At 50.5% G+C, this 23,288-nt stretch overlaps 1 protein-coding gene and 1 long non-coding RNA gene across 2 annotated transcripts; one reads left to right on the top strand and one right to left on the bottom strand.

The window, feature by feature from the left end:
* The first annotated feature begins 1 nt into the window (after position 1).
* LOC116447778 lies at positions 2-10,618 on the top strand. The gene is made up of 6 exons (XR_004241691.1): positions 2-89; positions 2,686-2,871; positions 3,968-4,080; positions 6,889-7,827; positions 8,473-8,634; positions 9,197-10,618. It is a non-coding gene; the product is annotated as an uncharacterized LOC116447778 (long non-coding RNA).
* Positions 10,619-12,961: 2,343 nt separating this feature from the next.
* On the bottom strand, positions 12,962-22,264 carry KIAA0040 (KIAA0040 ortholog). The gene is made up of 2 exons (XM_032117322.1): positions 22,011-22,264; positions 12,962-16,365 (listed from the first exon to the last, which is right to left on the bottom strand). Exons 1-2 carry the CDS (start codon positions 22,247-22,249, stop codon positions 15,921-15,923), a joined length of 684 nt encoding a protein of 227 aa, XP_031973213.1. The 5' UTR covers positions 22,250-22,264; the 3' UTR covers positions 12,962-15,920.
* Between the last annotated feature and the right edge of the window lie 1,024 nt (positions 22,265-23,288).

Raw genomic sequence — 23,288 nt, 5'->3', positions numbered from 1 at the left:
ACTGAGGCCAGGCACAGAATACATCATTTATATCTGGGCAGAGAAGGGAGAGCAGCAGAGCAAGAGGGCCAGCACTGAGGCTGTGACAGGTAAGTGGGCAATGGACTTTGTTGAGTACAAGCTAAAGCCCAGCTTTGCCTTGGCACTGAGGATGCCCACCCTAAGTTTAACAGCAGAGGGAGATTCAGGCTTAACAGATCAAGTCTTCAGGTTAGTGCATCTTGCCATGAAACCTATTCAGCATCATCACAGAGAGATTCTAGTTCCCTGTAGGTACTACAAATGGGCTGTGTTGTAAATACTAACAAGGATTAGGGTAAACAAAGCCTTTGCAGCAGTGTCTTACGTGTTTGTGTAGTCTTATTTTAATTGGTTGATTTGTTTATCCTTCATCATGCAGTAGGGAACTATTCATTTCCTTTAGATGAAGAAATTGAAGTGCAGAGAGGTTAACAGCATGCAGGCCACCTTTTTTTGCAATAGAATGAATAGTCATGGTTCCTCAGTTGTTCTTGTGTTGCCAGTCCTGGTTAAGGATGTGTAGTGATCTTCCTGACATGTTCCCTGTTTATAACAACACTGTAAATCTGAACATTGGAATCCACTGGAAGTGGTGGCAGGCATTGCCAGGACTCGTCTCTAGGTCAGGGACTTGCTGGGGGGAGATGCATAAATGTGTACCTGGGTCACCCTGGCCTCTTAACGAAGGAGCTTTGGTTGTTCTCTCACTTTCTGGACAGGCGACAAGTATGTGTGCTTTGGAGGCTGGTTATTTTATGTTTTATGAGCTCTTTTTGCATTGCTGCACAGGGGTAGCCCTACTTCAATCATCAAATGTAGTAATTGAAATACATGCATGCAGGCTACCCATAACAGAGACTGCTGCTATAGGTGATCATAGAAGAGGCAGATGTCATAATACAAGAGTGATGGCAGCTGATGGTCCTTATTTCACTAGTCCTTAATCAAAAATGTGCAGTGCTTTATGTGCTGCTATCAAGCCTAGCAATAACAGGTTTAAGAACCAAAATGAAACCATTTTAGAATTGGAGACAGTTAAAAATAATGCCCTGCCCTTTGACTTGTGACCTTAGGCCAGTCCTAGGAGACTGCTAAGCAGGCTTAAATCTGTTGTGTTCAGTTAGCCATAGGGACTGTGATGTACTGGGAACACTTGGGGTTACTCTATATCCATTGACCTTGCTAATGCACTTTTTCTAGTTTATGAGTCCAGCTGGTGGGAGGTAGAACAGTTGAAACTTGGGTTTAGGGCAAGATGCCAAAGAGTTCCCCAGTGCTTACAGAGATCAAGGGCAGCTGGTAGGTGACAAATTGAGGCCAAAAGGCTGAACCTATCTGGAACTAGAAATTCAAGGAGAGTTTCAGCAAATTGAAATGTTGTTTGGTTTTTTTTTTCCTTGAACAAGCATGAAAATGGAGACCTGGAGATTTCACATGAAGTGAAACTGCTGGGAGAGGGAATGCATTTAACATTAGTAGTGATATTTTTGAACTATCTGCACAAAAGAAATGATACCTCTGCTGAAATAATACGACTTCTGAGGACAAAAGGAATACATTTTCTCACTCAAGGTGCTGGCTGATTACTCCTTAGCATTAAAACTGGCTGGGGCAGGAAACTGCCCTGTGGTGACCACCTGCACCTGTGGGAGCTGCCAGCTGCCCTTTAAGGGCAATGCTGTGAGACCGCAGCGTCTGAGGCTGCCCTTCTCATCGCTTGCTTCTTGGGATGGATTTGGTACCTCTTAGCTCCCTCTCCTGTCCAGCTGGAGATACACATGTAGTGAACTTGGGCGAGGAGGTTTCTGGGTTGTTTCACTTAAAGCAGTTGTTTAGTGCTCTCCCAAATGAAGCACAAGTTCATTAGATAATGGACTAGTGCTTAACTCGTGAGCCTTGTGTAAGGTGGCCTTCGGTTGTGGTGAGCAGACAGCGTTTTAAACAACATGGGCTGTGAATTACAGTGCTGCTGCCCCTGCTCTTATATTTGGTGGTTTGATTTCTTCTTCTTCGCCTTTTTATCTGCTTTAAGCAGTAACACTGTGCATGAGGAGTGCAGCATTTCCTGGGAGGAGCCAGCCTGCTCGACTCTTCTCATTTATCTAAGACAGACAAAGCACAGCCTTGTGTTTTTCTGTGGCCTTTTCACAGCCGCATTATAATTGTTGTTATGCTTATCCTCATAGCATTCTTCAAGGCCTGGGAAGTTTTGTAGCCTGGTTTATACAGAAAAGACAGACAACAACATGTCCGTAGTCCTTCAGGGAGATTTGTGGAAGAGCAGGGAATTGAGATAAATTATTCATTTATAGTTTGATGGAGACTCAGGTGTACTTCAGGGCTGAAGCACTCTTCCTTGGAGGCCAGCACTGCCCACCAAGGACGTCCTCTGTAAAACTTGGAAAGCCAGTAAAACCTTACTCATCAAATAGTTTCCTTAAGATGTTCCCAAAGTACATAGAATATAGCAAGCACAGGATGAAGTTTACAGAGAAGCTGCTTCCAGTGTTTCTACTTTCAACACAGATTTAAAAACTGGATTTATCCTGAGGGAAGCACTACAGCTTCCTTGTTGGCACCTTGTAAGACACTTCTTGACAACTGCTGTGAACTGGCACTGCATTAAAAGAATTCTGTTCTTCTCCTCATGCTGACCTTGGGCAGTCTGACTGCTCAGGAAAAGTCTGGCCAAGCCTCCGATGCCAGTGAAGGAGCTGGTGTCCCATCTCCAGCACAGACTGAACTCTCAAGCTCTGGGTTTCTTCGTATTCCTGCATTTACTAAAGAAGACTGGAGCATGACAGCAACAAAGCCTGTGAAGTAATTCTTCTCTGCAGTGGGGGAACAAAGGTAGGGGCTCTCAGCAGGCCACATTAGAACTGTGCTCTGGGACTGAGGCATAGAGCCTAAACCTGTCCTATCCATGAGGGCTCCTCAGAGATGAGCCTGATGGAGACTCCTCAGGCAGACGTGCAATGAGCTCCTGGACACTGCACACTTGAGCCAATTGTCAGACTCACAGAACATCCCAAACCAGATCTGTAAAAGGCTTGCAGTGTTTGGTCTAGGCTTCCACTGCCTGCTAGCTGTGAAAGCCACTGGCTGGCTTTCAGGCAACTGCAGTTCAGCCCAAGACCTGCACTGCAGTTTGTGTCTTTGGTTTATGCAGTGGTGTAGCAGGACTTCCCCTCTGCCACAGAAGAGCTTATCTATTCTATCAGCCAGTGCCATAGCTCAGGGCGTCTTCCCCCCTCACAGGAATCTGCCCATTGGTGAGATTACCCAAGCCAGACATCTGTCCTGTAGTGAGTTATCTCTGGGTCAGAGAGGTGAATTCCCAGTTGACAATAAATATCCTGCCTTAAGAGCAGATTGAATGGAGATAAGCCTTGGAATATGACTGACACACACTTCACTTTACAAACTGTAAAAGCTACGCAGAACTTTCACAAAGAAGAAGTCTTCTGTTTTCCCTGGAAATGTGTGGGGACCTCTCCTCAAGGTTTGGAATGCTGGCCCTGAGGTACTCTCCTGGCAGTTGGGTAAAAGGAATATGTGTACCCTATCATCAGCTGGTGGTAAACTACATTGACTCCTAACCTGTACTATTTCTTTGCTAGCTATAATATAGGTACTTTTGTGTTGTGCACTGTTTTATGTAAATCTACTAGTAGTTCTAGTGTGTAGTAAGTAACTCTTTTTTAACTCTTATACTCTTTAAACTCTTGTTTAAGGCCTTTTGTCTGTTAATCTTCTGTCTATTCAATAAATAACTCATTTTACAATAGACCTGATTTGAAGTTTTAAAGAACTTGTGAGCCAGCGTGGTTTAGGTGTGGGTCACCTGAATTTAAGCTGCTGCTAAAAATCTGAAGCTGAGGCAGGGCTTGTCTAATGCTTTTACTAGATCCATAACAGATGGGACTTGACTTTTCTTTTTGAATAGAGATTGATCCTCCCAAGAACCTCCACGTATCAGGTGTGACTCATCCTGCTCCTGCTGCACCACAGGTTGATCACTATTCTCTGACCTACCAGGATGAAGATGGGACAAGCAAGGTACAGTGAATTCCTTGAATTCCTCAGGCCCGTAGACCCCACTGAAATTACCCTTGTGATTATGGGCTCTGACAGTTGGTCCTTGTGGGTATGTGGACCGCAGAAATACAGTTTTGAGTGGGAATCTATGCTGTGACCCGGGGAGGGAGAGCTCAAGGAAGGCAGTGTGCTGCTGTCATGAGTAGAAGCTGTGGAGGGACTTTGTGACAGTGGAGTCCTCTTCCCAACAGATCTTCAGGAGCAGAAAACATGGTCACCTCTTCACTTGTTCTAAGTTGTTACTACCTGGAAGGGCAGCACTCACCAGGGACAGGGTGCCCTCAGTGTCCTAGGAGTGTTTCTTGAGACCTTGCCCCCAGTCTTCCTTCTGAGGTGATGGACTTCATGTTTCAAGGATACGGGGTGAATTTGCCTCTCTGAACCCTACAAGAAAAGCCTGTAAATGCGTCTGGGGTTTGAGGCACAGTGGTCCAGAAAAGCTAAATGCTCTTCTGAGCTGGGTTCAGCTTTTGTCACTTGGCAGAAAGTATATCTGGGTCCCAGCAAACAACTGCTAGTGCTGGAAGGGCTAGCACAAGGAGTGAGGTACACTGTCTCCCTACAAGGGAGATCACCAGAGCAGAAAGACAGAGCATAGCTTCTCAACAGGTAGGAACTGGCCTTGGATTGTTGCATTTTTCCCCTGTGCTCTGCAGCTGTTGCTCATCACAGTAGGGATCAAAGACAGAGTTTGTGTCCTACAGATGCACAGGGAAACTGTGATCATAAGCCAACCATTTAGCAAATCAGTGGTGCTGCTCCTGCCTGGGTGTCCGTGCTAAGCCACACCACCTGGAGGCTTGGGAACACAGTGTGACAGTGTGAGTGGAGATTGCCCACACTGGTCACCTGTGCTGGCAAGCCTTGCTAGCCAAGTGCAGGACAAAACCTGCTCATGAGCTGCCAGTGGGCAGGAGAGAGGATGATAATGCAGGAGATCTTTCTGCACATCCTAGTAATGGCAGGGCACAGCAGTGTAAATGATCTTAGGGCCTTGGGTAGCTGCCCAGGTTGTTCAGAGGTCAGGAAACGCACACCAGACTGGCAGCAAATCAGACATTTCATGCCTGCATGCTGTGGGAGCCTCTCGTACTGTGCCAGTGCCCACAGGGGTTGCCAATTGTGGATTAATTGTGAAATGCAGAGAAATTAAAGTCCCTTTTTTCTGCCACTCCCACCTTTACAAACAAGGTCTCCTCTTCCTGCTCTTATTGCAAGCCAAGGCTGGCTCTTTTTTTATGGGCAGGCAGTGGCAGGACAAGGGGCAGTGGTTTTAAGCTGACAGAGGGTAGGCTTAGATTTGAGATCAAGAAGAAATTCCTTACTCAGAGGGTGGTGAGGCATTGGCACAGGCTGCCCACAGAGACTGTGGCTGCCCCATCCCTCGAAGTGTTCAAGGCCAGGCTGGATGGGGCCCTGAGCAGCCTGATGTAGTGAGTGGCATCCCTGCCATGGCAGGGAGTTGGAACCAGATGAGCTTTAAGGTCCTTTCCAACCCAAACCATTCTAGGATTCTGTGGTTCTATCTCTTGTAGCCTTGGGGGACCCTATCTGTGTGCCAGCTCCCAGGCAGTGGGGAAGGCCAAGAGCTGCTACCTGCAGATGCAGCTGGGCCCTTTATGAGTGCACAGCAGGGGCTGCTGCTTTCTCTGCTTCTCTTCCAGTACCCATTGTCCATAGGACCTTCCCAAGGTGAAGTGCCTCCTCCTGCTTTGCTGATGGACAGTTTTCTCCGCTCTGCTCACACAATGAGCTTCCTCTACCAGTATCCCATGGACTGCAGCCAGGTGCAGCAGAATAGAAGTGCCTCCAGCAGCATGTACAGCATTTACCTGAACAGGGATGGCAGCAGGCCACTGCAGGTGTGCTGTGACATGAGCACTGACGGAGGCAGGGGGACGGTGAGTGAGGCTCTGCTCCTCTTCCTGCTTTTTGATGAATCTAATCACGTGGACTTGACGCAGATGTTAGTTGAGGTTCCTTTCGCTCTGCTGCACTCCTGTGTTTCAGCTCCTTGCTGAATGGAGTAGCATGTTTTAGGGAGGGTAATGGATGGTGATGTACCCAGAGTCCAGGGTTAGGTGTATGTTAATGCGTTTCAGCTGATGCCTCTTAGTGTTTTCATTGCTAGTGCTGTGAGCATGCACCTCAGCTCTGGCCACACAGGAAGTGTTGAGTGACTCAAAGGAGTCTGAAGGCAGAAGCATGGATGCTTTGAGGTGGGGAGTATGTGTGAATGTGGAGGAGTGAGTCTGAGGTTCTCTGATAGCAATCTCCCTCAACAACCAGAGCAAAATACTACCTTTTTATACCTTTCAGGGATAAATGATTTTCTCCAGTGAAATAAATAGTCGTGTGTTACTGCCAAGCCCCTCTGATCCTGGTGAAGTTTAGAAACTCAAAGGCCTCATGGATCTTGTCTCTAAGCTTGTTTGTCTAAGTGTTTAGATCACGCTCAGATTTGTGGGAAACAAACTGCAAGATTTGTACAACTACGTATTTGCCCCAGTGCTTGTGTGCAGCCAGAAAATGGGAATGGATTCCTGTGTGTACCACGCTCAGGTGAAGTTTACTATCATAAAATTTGCACTCAATGATCTTGGAGGTCTTTTCCAACCTTAATGATTCTATGATCAGGTAGGGCTGTCTGTTCCTGAGCGCTTCACCTTTTTGTCTGCATTTTTGTCGTGATGAGCATTTCTCCTGCCCATCCTCCTTGTCTCTCCTCATCCTCTCAGGAGCGCTCACTCTGCAATCCTTGCTTTGCAGGTGTTTCAGAGGTGGAGCACTGGCAAGGTGGATTTCTACCAAGGCTGGAAAAATTACATGGAAGGTTTTGGAGATCCCACTGGGGAATTTTGGCTTGGTACAGTACATGGGTGTGACCAGTGAAGGGCTAAAGATTGGCTTTGTAAAAGCACTTAAATGCTGAAATATCCAATCCCCTGAATGTGCAGTCTTGAATTGTCAGCTTGTGTGTCTTCCCTAGCAATGCCAGTGAAGCACTGAGGGATCTCTAAAGGCCCACTAAGTATTTCCACTGACATCTTTGGGCTTTGGAGCAGTCCCAGGCAAGCCAAACTCTGGGCTCTGTTTATTTCAGACTTGTGTGTTCCCGTGGGAGGAGAGATAAGTTTTATTTGTGAAAATGCAAAGACCAGGAGACTACACAAAACTTGGTGTACTCAGTCATTTTTTGTCTGTCTTGTTCTGCTAGTGAGCAGTGTGTGAATCAGAGAATCCAGCATTAAATAGGGCAAAGTTTTTGGAGTAAGAGCCTTTAAATGTTCTGGGAAAAATAATGTTGCAGTACAGCCAGACTTGTGCTAGTTAAGGTTGTTTGTTTTTTCTCATATTTCTGTCTCTTGCAAGAAACTGAGATAAGACAGCATAAACTTGGCAAATTGTCCTGAAGCCTCAAGCAGGGAAGGAGGAGGCAGGAAATAGCTGATTTAACCAAAATGGCCATGGGGTGAGAGTCTAAGACTGCAAAGGTGAACAGGCTTCCCCCTTTAAAAAGTAATTGTTTTTTATTTCTCGGTCTTGACAAGCTGCACAACCTCAGGAGCAGCAGCTCCATCTGCTGCAAGCTCTGTGTGCATTTGTGGACAGCCAGCCAATCTCTCTGTGCTGTCCGTGACTTCTTCCAGGTTGCCTCAAGCAGGGACAGATACAGGCCGTCAGTGGGGAATTACAGAGACAATGCTGGTGAGGAGGGCCTTGTCCTGGTGCTGTGTCTGCACAGGGAGGCAAATGCTGGGACCTGTGTGTTTGTTTTGCCAGCAGAGTGGGAGCTCCTTAGGTCAGGTTGGATCAGATGTGGTTCTCTTTGAGGAGAGAAGTCTTCCTAAGGAGACTGAGGAGAGTGCACCCATGGGCCTGTCTCATGCTGAAGACAGGAGAAAGAGTTGCTTGTTCATGGGGAAGAGGGGGCACTGTGACCCACGGAAGTGCCAGCTGAAAAGGCAAGCTGGGAAGTTTCCATGAGGTAATCTGTGCTGATAGGGCAGCAACTTCCCAGCTGAGAGTGAAAAAAAAAGTGTCTTTTATTCAGATGGCAGTTTGCTCAACAGCAGTGCTGGCTTCTGCCACTGGTACATCCTTACTACTGCTGTTGTGTCCATTTATCCTTTAATACTCTCTTGCCATAGGGTTTAGATCTTCAGCTGGGAGGATCCAGCCCTTGGACATGCCCTCTAATAGCAGTGCTTTGGAGATTCGTGTCCAGACCTATGCTGTGCTGTGCCTTTCCCCTGCCAGGCCTGCTGTGTCCCACCTGAAGGGTGGAGAAGCCCTCAGGCTGAGCAGCTGCAGTAACTTACTGCTATCCGTGTCTTTGATCCCTTCCTGTAGGGATGCAGCGACCTACCACAGTGGCTGCAAGTTCACAGCATGGCCCAGGGACGATGATGTGGCTCTCAGCAGCCGTGCCCTGACACACCGAGTGCATGGTGCTGCAGGAACTGCCATCTGGCCAACCTCAACGGGGAGCACGAGGAGAGCAAGCACAGTGAGGTGAGCAGCAGAGCTGGGGTGCTGATGATCCCTTCATAGCCTGGAGAAAACACATGGAGGGAGTGTCTTTCCTTGGAGCAGGAGGGATTGCCCTCTGACTCATTTCATTAGAAAGCAAAATGATGCCTAAGAAAACTTACAGCTCTTACTCTCTCCTCCCTGGATCCAGGGGACCTGAGCTCATGGCTCCCTGCTTCTTGTGGGCAGAGATACTTGAGGTGGAGCTGTCTCGATCTCTGAGGGGAGCACCTAAAGGAACACTCACTGGGAGCCACACTGGGGTGCTTGCTCACTGTCTGATGTAGCCTTTCCCTTGGTTTTCAGTGCACACCTTGGGGTACATCTCACTGTACAGGCTTTATCTGGGATTGAAGATGGCTCAGTCTTGTTGTTTTCCAAGCTGGATAGAGGTTTGATCTGTATGAAGAGTGTCTGAAATCCTGATTATAATTGAAGTCTCTGGTTATTGGAGGGTTAAATGGTATTTGAGGTGGGCAGTTGTAGGCTCCTAGCACCTGGTCTGGGCACTTTTAGTAAGAGAAATTCCTTGGTCTTTTCCCAGGATGTGAACTGGGAGCCATGGAAAGGACATGAATTCTCCATCCCTTTCACAGAGATGAAGATCTGTCCTGTCTTCCAGGAACAAGCCAGTCCTGGGGAGGAAGAAGAGGTCTTTATCATGGAAGAGGAAGAAGATCAGGGCTTAAATAGAACTCTCTGCAGAACAATATCCAAAGATAATGATTCACTATTTCTTCATAAACTTTGATTCAGACAGCTTGCTCCAATACAAAGGAGACAATAGCTGACAACGTGCACCCAGGGACATCTGGATCTGCAGCCCAACCTGCTACCAGCCTTTGGAGCTACTGATGGGTGATGTTCCAGAGACTAGGAGGGGCTCGTGGGGGCATCCTGCCTGTAGATACTCTGGTTGGCTAAGCATGACAAGGACCTGCTTGATCCAATACATGCAACTTCTATGAACTTCATGTAAAACAAGCCTTAACACATGCTGTTCTTTCTGAAACCTGTGCTGCAGACTCCTCTTAATTCTGTCCTTCTCTGGTGCTATCCACTTCAGACTTCCAAAAATAAATTCGAACCTACTAACAAATAATAGCCCCCTCACTTACATCAGAGGGAACCTTTTTGAGACTGTTGCCTCTCCCTGTTTTGGTCTGCAGTTCTCCTCATTATTTGGGCACATTCCCTATTCTTCCTGCAGACCTGGGTTCTGGGAAATGCTGCCAGTCTGCTGGCAAGGCTCATTAACCCCTGTGAGTTCTGTAGACCAGGTTCCTCAGACTCCAGTACCACATCTCTGCAGGTTAAAATCTTGCTGTTTTGCTTGTGTCATGTTTCCCAGCCCAGAGAAGAACTGAAGGAGATGTGCAGTAAATTGATGTTCACACTCCAGGGTGAGGCCCAGAACAGGGTGAGTGTAAGGCCCGCTCTCCTCCAGGCTCTGCTCAGCATCCCAAACCTGCCTCTCTGTACTGCTTGCTTACAAACAACTAACAAAATGCTCTATGTGACTGTTCCATCTGCTGCCTTATGTTTTTTCATCAGCAGTGTGGCAGGTAGTGATGCTGAAATGATAACACTTGTCATCCACCTCTAAAATGAGCATCTGTTGGACTTAAACTGATCCTGCATGCTTTCCCTTGTGCTCCAGTGCATGGTTTCACACCTGACTGCTTTAATTTTTTCTTTTTACTCACAGCCATAAAGGTGAGGTTTATTTCCTTTCCCTGTGAGGATATTAAAATTCTGGGCCACCAGCTCCAGCCAGGGAAGAAGTATGAGCTCACCAAATGCCACTTGCTTAAAAGCTTCCTTGTCTGAACACAATGGGACATGGTTGTCCCATGTCTTAATGGCCTTCTCTATCCCAGTGCAGAGCAGAGTAATGCATTTTACAGAATCCTTCCCAGACTTTGGAGAAAGTAATAAAATCGCAAATAAAGGAGGTCTTAAAGTATTTCTGTCTTCTTTGCTTTGGGTGGTAGAATTACTTTCCTTCCTGTTTAAGCATTTTGCACGAAGTGGAAGCATTACCCAGGCCTGCAGTGGGACTGTGCAGATTAGGTCTTTGGGGTCTGCTCCAAAACAGGGATGGGAGTTGTGCTCTCTTTGTGACTTAACTCCGTGAAGCACCTCATTGATCTGTGCTTGCTAGGACCTGGCTGAGGAGAGCAAGCTGGAGAGTTGTCTCTCAAAGGTGAGGACTAAATTCTTCATCATACTTTCAGGGCTGTGCCTCTCAGGCAGGTGGGCTAAGACTTGTCTGAGCTGTGCTAGGATATCTAAGCCCTGATTTGGGGGAAGGAGGAGACTAATGGTGAGAGGAGGAGAAAGGAAAATGGCACTTGAAGTGTTTTGCAGGCTCTGTTCTAAGAGCATGAGAGAAGGATGTGGGAAAGCGATGAGGGCTCTTTACTGTGAAGTGTTTTCTCCCTGTTGCCCACTTGTCTGTAGGCAAGGACAGATTTCACTTTGTTGTTCAACTAAAGGGCACAGTGAAGTCATGAGGAAGGTGACTGAGAGGGAGAGGAGGACTAGTCTCACACACAGCCACTCTAAAAGTGTATGCTCTCTAAGACACAGCAGCTGTGATTGGTCCCTGTGACGTTTCCCTGTGCAGCAGCAATATATAATCCCATCCTAAAGCTGAATCCCCCCTGGGAACAGGGAATATTCTCTTAAGCGGTACAAGCTTTGGTTTTGAGCTAAAAGCAAATGAGGCACCTTATTTGCAGTGTCTGAAGAGGGTTTATCTGTCACTCTTGATGCACCTCTCTCTCACCAGGAAGGGCAAAGTGACAGCTGCTGGAAAACCATTGCAGAAAGTCAGTATTCCCGAAGAGCCACAGGATGGCATTGTCTCTTCATGCAAGAGACACTTCCCAGCTGGCCTCTGGGGAAGGACCTTTTTGGGGTTAACCAGAGTCTGTGCTGCAGCCTGGGAGGCTGGGACTGCTCAGATAATGCCGTTTGTTTGCCTTGAGGAACTGGCTGTTCTGGTTTCGAGGCTCAGGATAGTTGGGGTAGTCCCATAAAAATGTCATATCCCTTTACTACCCTTGTTTTGCTGTAATATGTGGCCCTGTAACAGTGATGCTGGAGGGCCAATAGAGTTTCAAAACCTCTGCCTTGCTCTGAGATCACTGAAAAGTTTATATTCGGATTTGCTACGCACCCAGGGGCAGAATTTGAATCCCAGAAGGACCCTCACTGCTGAGGCATCACTGTGTTGGTGAGGACTGTCCTGTGGCTGGGTCCTACCAGCCAGGACCCATCTGTTGTGATATATCTGCTGTGTCTGGGAGCCCAGGGAAATGTTGCTGTACTTACCCAGGAGGAGGGAGAGGATGCCTCTTCCCAAAGAGACTGTGTTTCTGTATGGTGTGATTTGGAGAGAAGACTGAGGTGTCTTACTGCACTGGACACTTGCTTGGAAAGCAGTGCTGTTACTTTTGGTCACTGCTCTATGCTTTGTTGGCTGAATAAATAGTGGAATGGTCAGTGAAGATCCAATTCTTCCGTCACAGAGGGATTTAATGGGCATTTTTGCTTCCCTTCAATCTTTAGACTGCTCCAGGATGCTGAACTTCATCTCTGCATATTTCTAACTTAGGACCCTGGAACTATCCTTTCCCCTTGCAGCCCAGGCTACTCAAGAAGACCTTGCCCTGAATCCAGTGTCTGACACCTGGAGAGAAGCAAGGTGTGCACTGCTCCTTTCTTCTCCAGAAAGTGGGCTTCTGCCATTTCTAGCTGCTCATTGCTGCAGTCCTGTACACCTCTTTCACCAGTCTCTTCTGGAGCCTCAGCTCTGTGGGCAAGGGACAGCTTGGTGCCCCATCAGGCTGAGAAGCAGGTTTTTATTTTTTGCCCTCACGAAGGCAGAGCCTCCTGGTGTAGGATTTGGAAAGGCTCTGCCCAGCAAGCTGCAGACACCAAGAAATACTTGTCTGATCAAAACCAACTGGAGTTAACTACTCCATGCTGCTGATCTAAGAAGAAACAAACCTACAGCCCACCTCCCACAGCACAAACACATCTTTTCTTCTTCCCACTACTTCTTGCCCTTGGGTAGAGGAGCTTGGCTGTGCTCATTAACAGAGCAAGCCCATTAACTTGATTAAGTTAAGCTGTTTCTGTAAGAAAACATCTCTAAGCTGCACAGCTGGCTGCCGGCAGAGACTATACAGCCTCCGCCTGCTGAGCTCTCCCCTCTCTTATCTAGGGCCAGGTCACAGGTACAAGAAAGATTTCCCCAGGAAAATAAACACATGACTGAGAGATTGAGACACAGTGTTTGTTTGCAGTTTAAGAGTCATTTATTTCTGGTTTAAAAAAAATTGCACAAAATTTGTTTTGTTGTCGTTCTCTGTTGCATGGACTTGTTCAGGAAAATTGAAGGCTGATACTGAAATGCAGTCGTGGGAGGCAGGGCTGAGGTGTCTGGAGAGCAGGCACCATGCAGTGGAGTTTCTGTACTGTGCATCTCTGCTCCCTTGGTAACACGGGTGCTGCAGGGTTGCTGCTGCCCAGCTGGTGGGCAACAGCTTCTAATTCACCTCAGGCTGTTGCTGCTCTTTTGCTTTTTCCTCCAGAAGCAGCCAATTCAGTGCATGGTTTGGCTCAAACAGCAGACACCAACCCCCATGCCCTAGGGAGTGTGGAGGCTCGGACCATCCACTGGTTGGATGGATCAGGGCAAGGTTGTATCCTGGTCCCTCCCTGCGCAATCCAGGGGTGGTTTGAATGATGATTTTGGGGAGCTCTTGAAATTCAGACCTAGCTGTGAACTCCCCAAAGCCTGGATCTGGAGATGTGTGTGATACAGTGCTCACATTTTCCTGGCAGTTCTCTGGTTCTTGTAGGAATTGGTTGCTGTCACCTGCAGAGTTGCTTGCTGTGCTTTCTGGAGAAAAGCCTTCCTGCAAGAAGCCCTCCAGAGCCTGGCACCTCCAGGTAGGCTGTACTCTGATGGTGCTCGCTGCCTCCGTGCCCCTGCTTGTTTGGCTGAGCCTCTGGCCACCCATCGTGTTTCCCTTTACTCTGATTTTTTTTTTTTTTTTTTTTTTTTTTTTATTCCTCCAGGCAGCACCACCCTGCCTCCAGGGCTGCTCATGCCTCTAGATCACAGCAGCAGCACCTGCATGGGCTGCTTTGGCCACCCGGTGAGTGTGGAGGCAGAAGGGCTGAGAAAAGGACTTGGATGGGGGAAGGAAGAAGGAATAATGCAAGTGCAGTGCTAGTTCTCCAGGATCCTGGCTAGACTGGGAGCTTGGGACAGAGATCAGAGCTATTTCTGCATTTCCCTAGCATGACATGTGGCAAATCCTAATTTTTACACCATTATATGTTGCTTCCTGTTTTGGAGAAGGGAGTCACTAATTTCAGTGGTGACGAAGCAAACTGGAAAATAAGGCACATATGGGGTCAATTTAAAGGGCTGTGTGAGGAGGAGCCCGGCCTCAGGGCTGTTCCCAGCACAGCCACACGCAGCCAAACCCCGTGACACGATGTGACCATCGCAGCCCTGCCTGCATCACACAGAACAGGCTGTGCTGGGACCGGGTGGCACAAGCAGCTGCTTCCAGCCCGTGGCTTTGTCCTCCAAGCCAGGGGAAGGTGGCATCACCCTTGCCCGGGCTGGAAGCGGCTGTGCCCGGCAGCTCCGTCCAGGCTTGCCCATGTGGGGTTGGCTGCTTGTTCCCCAGATGCCTGGCTCTGGCTGGCAGCTCTGGTCTGCTGCAGCAGCTTAAGAACTGGAAGAAAACGGAAGGAAGACATCCAGTGTACAGACAGGGCAAAAACCAGATGTGATGAGGCTTCTCATCACACACGTGCATCCCTCAATGGAAAAAGAGATGGGGGAGACAGAGCCTGCTGGAGCAGAGAGTGGGGAGCAGAGGAGACTCCCAGCTCAAGGGATATAGGGTGGGAACACAAGCCAGGGCAGGGCAGCGGGGAAAGAGAGCAGGGCTGAGAGCTGTGTGGTCCTGTTAGCTGCTGTGCCCAGCTGAGCTGTCTTTCCAAGTACCATGAGGATGGATAGGGGTGCATAGTTCGGCTGTATGATGTATCCCTGTGTAAGGGATGACTGTGGACATGGAATTTACTTTGCTTCTACAGCATATTCAAAATCCCAGAGCTGGTCAGCCTGACAGCCATACAGAAACCTTCAGTGCAGCACACAGAGCTGGCATCAGCTGGGGCAGCACGAGCTCAAGGGTCTGTGTGTGTCTCACACATGGCACAAGGGCTGCAGGGAAAGGTGATGGCTGAGCGTGCCAGGAAACCATGTCTGCTGCTTCAATACCGCTTCAGTGTGCCTGGCCCCTCTCCAGAGGGGCCTTTGGTCCTGCTCTTCTTCAGTAGTCATTCAATAAATAACTCTAATGCCCGCAGCAAAGCTTTTACACAGCCTCAGGTTGTGTTTCTGCTCTTGCAGTAGCATGGTGGGCTCTTCAAAGGCAAGTTTGTATAAAATAGTCTTTCAAGGAAGGGGTTTTCTTAAGTGCTGGTGCAAAAGGGCTGGTTTGGCAGCCTCCTCTCTCCTTCCTGCCTCTAGCCTAGGTGGCAAGGCATCCTTCTGCTGTGCTGCCTTAGGATGGTGTCTGAGGTCACTAAGGTTGGGCTGAGGGCATCTAGCTTGCAAGTGACTTTGGTTTGGTGGCCTGGGAGATGGCACATCTTTGAGCTGTGGGGTAACTGTGCTTTCTTTGTGTCTCCCAAGCGAGTTGGGTTTGGACGGAGCCTAGACAACGAAGCTGTGCCATCTCCACGGCAGGGCAAGCAAGCGAGGCGTGTCTGTGCCTGCTTCACTCGCAGCTGTCTGTGTTGGGCAGGAGGAGTGTGCAGGTGGCTTGGTCCCTGGGTGAACCTTGTCCTGTGCACCCTTGTCTGGGTCACAGCGCGTGTGCTTGCACAGGAGTGCAGAGGGAGAGCCTGTGTGCCAGCCCGGTGTGTGCGCTGTGCTCGTGGCAGGAGGTACGGAGGACCCGCTGGCAGGTCACCCCTGTGTGCTCACCTGTCCTTTGCAGGGGTCTCTGCCCCGGGACACGCTGGCATGGTGCGGGAGAAGAGGCTTGCACAACCTGTGCCCGACTGCCTTGTTTTCTGTTGGCCCTTCAAACATGCTGGGCTCAGCCTCTGTCAAAATTCACCATAAAGTGGCAGCAGCTTTGGTATCTCCTGGCCCCTCCTGGTGCACAGGTGAAAGGAGTGATGGCATCTCAGAGGAGAGGACCTGAACGCCCTCTTGTCTGCTAGATGGGCAAGGAGGGTCTCTTGTCCAGCAAGAGCAGCTTGGGCTGAGCCGAGATCCACAGGTCCTCTTCATCCTGCTTCTTCTTCTTCTTTTTCTTCTTGTTCCTCTCAGCATGCAACTGCCCGTTGCTGCTGGGGCCACCTTTCCTCGTGCTTTCTCTCCTCTGTCTGCAGAAGCAGCAGTGGCAGCAGATGAAAACGAAGGCGATGAGGACAACAAAGGGCAGGCCCAGCAGCACGGCCAGGCAGACGGTGTTGAAGATGCCTTCCTCATGCTTGGTACGGATGAGCTCCAAGATGGAATTAAAGAAAGAGCTGATCTTCTGCTGCATGTCGGCTCCTGAGCAGACTGCCTGTGCTGTTCCCTCTGCTTCAAAGGTACCTTGAGATATGCTCAGCTCCTGTGAGTAGCTATTGGGCTCCACAAGAGTCCTTGGATGGTGCCTGCAGAGACAAGAAACCACATGGATCAGGTGCCTGCTCCCTCAGCAGTTTTCTCCATGGAGCTGCCAGAACAGCTCAACCCAGGGTGAGATGTCTCCTGCCTTGGAGGGGCCTGGAGCCATAGGGGATAGACTATGCTGCCTGCTATGTCCCTTTGGGTGTATTTAACTGAGAAACAGCCTCCTGTCTCCTGGGGTTTGTTCTTGATGGTGGGGATGGCTGAGGAGGGCTTTGGGCATCCCTACTTGCCTTGGAATTTAGCTAAGCACAAATCCTACCCCTTTGGATTTACACATCAGCTCTGGCTGAGCAGTCACAGCATGGAGCTCTCATTAGCCCTTTGTAGGGCTTGTTTCTTAGCAGAGGAAATACTGTCTGCAGCAGAAGCTTTCCTGTCTAGGAAGGGACTTGCCTGATCTAGGCCAGTGACCATTGTGGAGAACAGGAGTGCCGTAGGAGCCAGGACTCCACATGGCACAGGTCTCTCCTTATTCCCAGTCCTGGGATGGGGTGTCTTTGGACAGACTTTCTCATGGTCCATGGTCTGGGATGGGCAGCACAGAGGCAGGGTCTGTTCTTGCTGCCCCGGCACCCCGGGCACTGCCAGCAGGTTTGGTGTGGGGCTGTGGCTAAGCCACCTGTATTTTGGATGGGGACTATGGTCAGCGGGACTCACAGGCAGGGCTCAGCTGGCAGACCCCAGCGAGCAGCCCTGCACCCACAGCTGCTTCCCTGTACCCAGGGCTGGCCACAGAGGCGGCGGCAGAGGAGGGTAAGGGTTGGCTGGGGTGGAGGAGCTGCTGCTGCTGTGCCTCACCTGGGAATTGCTCCAAGGGTTTGGGTAGGGCTGAGAAGCATTTCTGTGGCTTGACGTAAGGTTTTCCTCTTCCCTCGGGGAGGGAGAGGTGCTGCTGAGTGCCACGGCTCTCAGGGAAGCCCTCCTGCAGGAGCAGGGAGCTGCTGCCTCTGCTCACACCTTTCTTCCTCTCCTGTGGCCAGGCAAAGCATCTGAGTAGAGCAGGGGCCTTTGTGCTGTGAGACTGCAGTTCTGTTTCAACACAGGGGTCACTGGATTAGAGGCTGTACAGATGAGGAGCTGGCAGGGGCAGGGGCAGGAGCAGGCTCCAGCACACTATTTGACCCTTGCTCAGCATTTTACGTCAGTATCTTTGCCAGCCTTTGGGATTCAAGCCCTGCAGCCTCTTGAGGGAATGCTTAAATCCCCATGTGCCCAAGAGGGGAAACTGAGGCACAGTAAAAGGAAAACTAACACTTTCATGTAACAAAAACTTGAGAGGTACAGCCTGAACACCAAAGGTGTCCTAGAGGGGTTGCTCCATTTGTCCCCTGTGATACCAACTCCTTCCCTTTCCTTCTGGCAGCTCTCACAGAGCTCAGGGACCTTGAGGGAGGGACAGGAAGGGGACCCTGGCTGGTTTTGGCTGAATCCTTCTTGCCTACAGCAGTGCCCTCCCTTGCTTTGCATCTCATTTATTCCTTGTGTGGCACCTGCTAAGGGATGCTCTCTTGTACGGAGTGTTTTAGGAACCTCCAGCTAGCACCACTGTGCTTCCTTCTGCCTCGCTGTGCCATTACAACCCACTCCTAACGGAAGACAAGCCACCAGCCTCGCCCAGAAAAGCAGCCACCAGTCCCACCCAGCTCTAACCACAGCTCTGGTGATGCTGCTGAGGCGGGAACTCCTGGGCAGCCCCCAAAAAGGAAGCTCCCAAGGGAAAAACTGCCTTCCAAAATGCTGTTCTGGGACCTACAAAGCTGTACAGGGGCTTGTTTCACTGGCTGCTGGCTTTCAGACCTGACTGTCAGGACCTCAAGAGCTGAATGCCTCAGCACAGATGCCAAGCCCTCGATTTGGGATTCCACAAGTGCTCAGATTCTGTTAAAAATAAGGGGTTTATCTGTGCCCCTCAGAAACAGACTGACCACTGTGGATTTATTGTTTCAATTTGCACGAGTGCGCAGCTGAGCTGGCCCAAATTAGCTGGTGGTTTCTCTTTTGAACATGGATTTCTCTGGGTGCCTTTCTAAAAAATTCTCATTTGAGATTTACCAAATGAAATGCAGTGCCCTGGGAGGTGGTTTTAGCTTTGGCTGAGAGAAGTTTATTATTATTGCTGGATTTTTGTCCAGTCTGCTGCATCAAAGCTGCCTGCTCCTCACATTCCCTCATTCCACTACTCAACAGAGGACAGAAATATCAGCAACATCCCCACCTGAGAAATCGCAGGCTACCACTCAGAGACTCAAATCCCATACACCCTCTTCCTACCCCCTGCCTGGAGCCAGCTGGGAGCATCCCAGATCTGCTTTTGCTCAGAGAGGAGATAAGTGAGAGCCACTTCTTAAAGCCTGCTCCCTGTCCTGACCCTCATCTTCACCTAGGTCTTCTTTTTGGGGCAGCTGTAGTAAAGGTTAAGCTGCAACATAAAAAAACAGAGCAGCTTTTCCTCAGCCTGAATCACCCATGTGATGCAGGTTTGCCATTTATCCATAAATATCCTGACAGCTCATTATCCAGGCAGGAATACAGGATGCCTTTGATACACTTGACTCCAAAAAAGAAGTGAAAACCCTAAACAACCCCCGAACAACAACTGCCTTAATTTCAGACAAAACAGGATGTAGAGTTTTATTCCTGCACTGAACTGCTGTATATTTACTGCCTCTAAACTTCTGGGTAGTGAAGGAGGGCTGGAACTTCCTTTTAAACTTGTAATTAATTGTTTGCAGAGGAAAACAGAACAGGGAGGGGAAAAAAACAAAAAAAAGCAAAGTCCTTTGAAATGTTTCCACTTTAAACTGGAGCTGAATGCACTGCAGAGGCCCTGGCTGATTGCTACTGGGAAGTGCCCAGCTGGGGACATATGGCCACATGGGCAAGCCAGATGTGTATCCCTTGGAAGGGGAAGGTGGAGATACCTGCTCCTACCCTGACCAAGCAGCACCCAAACCCCAGGGCCATCTTCCAGCATGGCCACGCAGCTGGTTTTCAAATGCCTTTTCTTTCTAGTGTGTGCATTGCTTTTTGTTTTGTAGATGAAAAGATGTCTGTGTGCTAAATAATGGGGTTCTTCAGTTTCCTATTAAAAAAATGGGAGAGGAGGGGAAAGTAGAAAAACTGATGTCTTTGGACATCATCCAAGGGCAGAGGGGTTACCCAAGGCCACCCACTGCCAGCTGAAAACCTGAGTGTGCCATGAGGAGCTGCATTCAGGAAAATCCATGCTGCTGCTCAGTTTGGTGTGCCATCTCCCCTTAGAGAAGGGACCAACACGGAGAGCTGCTCCCATGCTGTGGTCCAGGATGGGTGTGAACCGCTCGCCCACAGCACGTGGAGCTGCAATTGGGACACCAGCTGTTTTTTGGGTCAAGATATCGGACCAAAAAACAGGGCCAGGGAGGTACTGAGAGACAGGGCTGTGTCTCAGGGAGGGCTGTGGAGCACCCTCCTAAATAAGTTCTTTGTTTTTGGGCGGCCAGTGCTGGCAGAGCCAGAGGAACGCTGACATGGAAACTTGCCTGGGAACTCCTGTGGCCAGGGATGGATGGCTCCAGCTGATGGCAGCTCTGCACAGCGGGGCTTTATGCCACTTGTGTAAGTTTTAATCAACGTTGGGCGTCCAGCATGAAGTTCTTTAATCCACACTGGCCTCGAAAGAGCCGGTTTGCAAGGGTGGGGAGCATCTGCCACTCCTGTGGAGTTATGGAAGGCCGTGGGTGGAAAACAAGGTCCTTTTGAGGGACGCCTTGCAATGGCACCGCAAACCGTTGGCATGCAGGGCTTGCCTGGCTGAGCTGGAGGGGTAAAGGCTGCCAGCCTGTGTGTGGGGAAACCAAAACAGAGGGGGTTGCCTTGGCAATGCTGGCTTGTCCACATCCTGTGTGCTGCAGAGCAACTGCAGGGACTGCGGATGGAGGTAGAGTTTGCAGAAAAGCTGCAGTTTACTGGAAACTGCTCTGCTGTGTCACCATGGCAGAGGGGAGAGACCTGGAGGTCATTTTGCTAGTGAAGTTCTTTAGGCCCAACCCTCAGCAGGCTCTTATGTCTTCATGAAATTCCCTCCAACCTAACAAAGCTCAACCTGCTCCTCTCAGCTGAGATGCTGCCTGACTCAGGCAGGAGTGGGGCTGCTCTAAGGTGCTCCCTGCATCTACGGTGAGAGCAGCAGCAGCTCTGGGGGCAGCTGAGCTGTGGGGTGTGCCCCAAGTATTTCTGGATTATTTCAACACTCCTGTGCTCTGTGGCCAGCTGCAACTCAGGACTTGTGGAGGTGACATGAAATCAACTGACCTACAGCCACCCCCATTTCCTTAACGCAGATGAGACCACACTTCGTGCAGTTGATGCTAAGGAGTGCAAAGCAGGAATCACATTATTAAACAACCACTTCCTTCTGTTACTGGCTTTATGTCAGCTTTATATCCACTTTCCATTGCAGTGACAGCTATGGGTCAGGCAGGAGAGGCTAATTTTTGTTACAGCCTGTGAGCTCCCTGATCCACCCAGCAGAGACACAGCTATGCTGTCACACGAGTGGCACCTATTTTCCCTGCTTGCACCTGCAGACTTAGAGGAAAACTGGATGAAACCTGACACCGAGGGTGAGCAGTTTCCTTAGCAGGGATTGCACGTTGCTGTTTCGGAAATGGTGACTAAGAAGAGTTTTGCCGCCGGTCTCCCAGAAGGTCTCGCAGCAGGCTAGAGAGACCTTCCTCAAACGTAAAGGACAAACACCAAAAGCCACCACCCCGCAAACACGAGCAGCTGAAGCTTCATCTCACTCCCACCACCATCAAACCTTCCTGCCAGAAGCCACGCGTAAATGCGTTCATTCCCTGAAGGGAGCGATCTGGAAAACTACTGATACGGATGTTGGATAACAGGGTTAAAGTGAAACTGTTTTGCAAGCTGCTGCCTGCAGCCCACTCGTCATCACCATCTGCACACGCGCGGCTGCCGTCGGCCCCGGGATCACGGAGACTCTGCCCCAAGGATCAGTTTTGAGTTTAGGCGAGCGCCGCTGTCATCCCTGAGCGCACTGGGAGCTCCTCGCAGCCATCCTGGGCTCCCTCAGCCTGCGGTGCGGGCAGTGCTGCCTCTCCGGGCGGGCAGCAGCCCCCACTCGTGGCCCTCCCTGGCGTCGATCACGCGTGGCTTTGGTTACAAGAGGCTCAGGGGGCTGCCAGAGAAGCTGTGGATGCCCCATCCCTCGAAGCGTTCAGCGTCAGGTTGGACGGCGCTCGGAACAACCTGATCTAGTGGAAGGTGTCCCTGCCATGGCTGGAACGAGGCGCTCTTTAAAGTCCCTTCCAATCAGACCGTGCTGGGATTCTGCGGTGCTCGAAATGTGTGGGTGCAGCTCGGGTGCCCCGAACCCCCGGTGCCAGGCGCACTGCCCCAGACACACGGCCCCGGAGAGCTGCTTGCTCCTCATCGCTCTTTCCCCAGCGCACCGTCCTCACCCCCTCCCCCCCGGGCTGCGCGAAGCAGATGATGTGGCCTTAAAAAAGAAAAAAAGGCGAGAAAAGCCCTGGGTTTGAGTAACACAGCACCCAGGATAACGCCTATGGAAGCCCAGCCCCGCGATCCCCCTCCGGGGTACTCCCCCGGGCCCCCGACCTACCTCTGCGCCGCGGCCCCGTCCCGGCAGCTGCTCCGGCGGAGGGGAAATGGGACGCCCCGTCCCGTCCCGTCCCTCGGTGTCCCGCCCGCCTCCGCCCCCGGCCGGCCCCGCCGCCCGCCCGCCCCACCTGGGGCTCCCCCCGCACCCTCCGACGGAGCCCCGGACTGCGGGGGGCACACGCTGTGCGGCGCGGGCCAGGCTGCGGAATTTGGGCTGGGAGAGAGGCGGGGACGGGACATAACCCAGCCCCGAACTTGCTGTGGGGAAGAGGGAGGGAACCGAGTGTTTCGCTCGCCGGGCTTTGGTGCAGCCCAGGTTTTCCCAGAAGCGTTTTTGGGAGACAGCAGGGTGGTGATGCCGCTGCTGTGGTGGGGAGGGCAGGGTAGAGCTCCAGCTTCACAAGAGCAGTGCCAGGAGTACCGCCCTGAACCCCCTCACCACTGCCACCCTGCTCCCTCTCACCTCCACCCAGCACCCCATCACCACCACCCTGAGTGTGGTCACCCCGGCGCCGCCCTGACGCCACCCTCTGTCCCTGGAAAGGGGACACTGCAGCCAAGCAGGAGGTGATGGAGCGTCCCCAGGGAAGGGGGCACCCCAGGACCTACCCCTGGTCCATGCAGCATCCAGGGTGCTGTATGGATGCTATACAGCCATGGATAATGATGGCTGTTTCGACCTGGGAAGACGCTCCTGGCTGTGCAGGGCTTAGTGGTGGCCTCGGCATCGCTGGCTTAAGGGTTGGACTCCATGATCTCAGAGGGTTTTTTCAACTTAAATGATTCTGGGATTCAATATTTTCAAGCTGTGATCCCAGTTCCATTGGGATTGCCACCCCCACCCTTCACTTGCTACTTTCTCTCCGGTGGATTTCTTTTTTAACACCATGTCAGGATATCCAGGAATTGCTGAATCCCAGCTGCTTTCCAGTCCAGGGCAGTGTTGCGATGCTGACAGCTGGGCAAGCTGCGACTAGAAAAATGTTCTGCTGGAATTTTTCTGGTTGGACTGAGTCCTTGTGGATTGCAAAATCCCCACATTTGCCCTCCTTGCCTTCCTTCATGCTCCAGAGACAGTGGCTTGGCTTTACTGCTTCAGCCTTGGTGCTGACTTGTTGAGCTGGGGTAGCCAGGGCTATCTGACTCTTCAAGGCTCCTGGGAAACGGCCTCATGTTCCCAGTGCTGTGACTTGGCAGCACCAGGAGCAATGCAGTGCTGGGAATAGGAGGAAAGAGGGATAGAGAGGAGGGTGGAGGGATGTAGGCAAGTTGGCTGCCA

Source organism: Corvus moneduloides, chromosome 9 (genome assembly GCF_009650955.1).
Source record: "Corvus moneduloides isolate bCorMon1 chromosome 9, bCorMon1.pri, whole genome shotgun sequence".
NCBI lineage: Eukaryota > Metazoa > Chordata > Aves > Passeriformes > Corvidae > Corvus > Corvus moneduloides.
The sequence above is the reverse complement of the archived record's forward strand: the minus strand, read 5'-3'. Positions and strand labels throughout refer to the sequence as shown.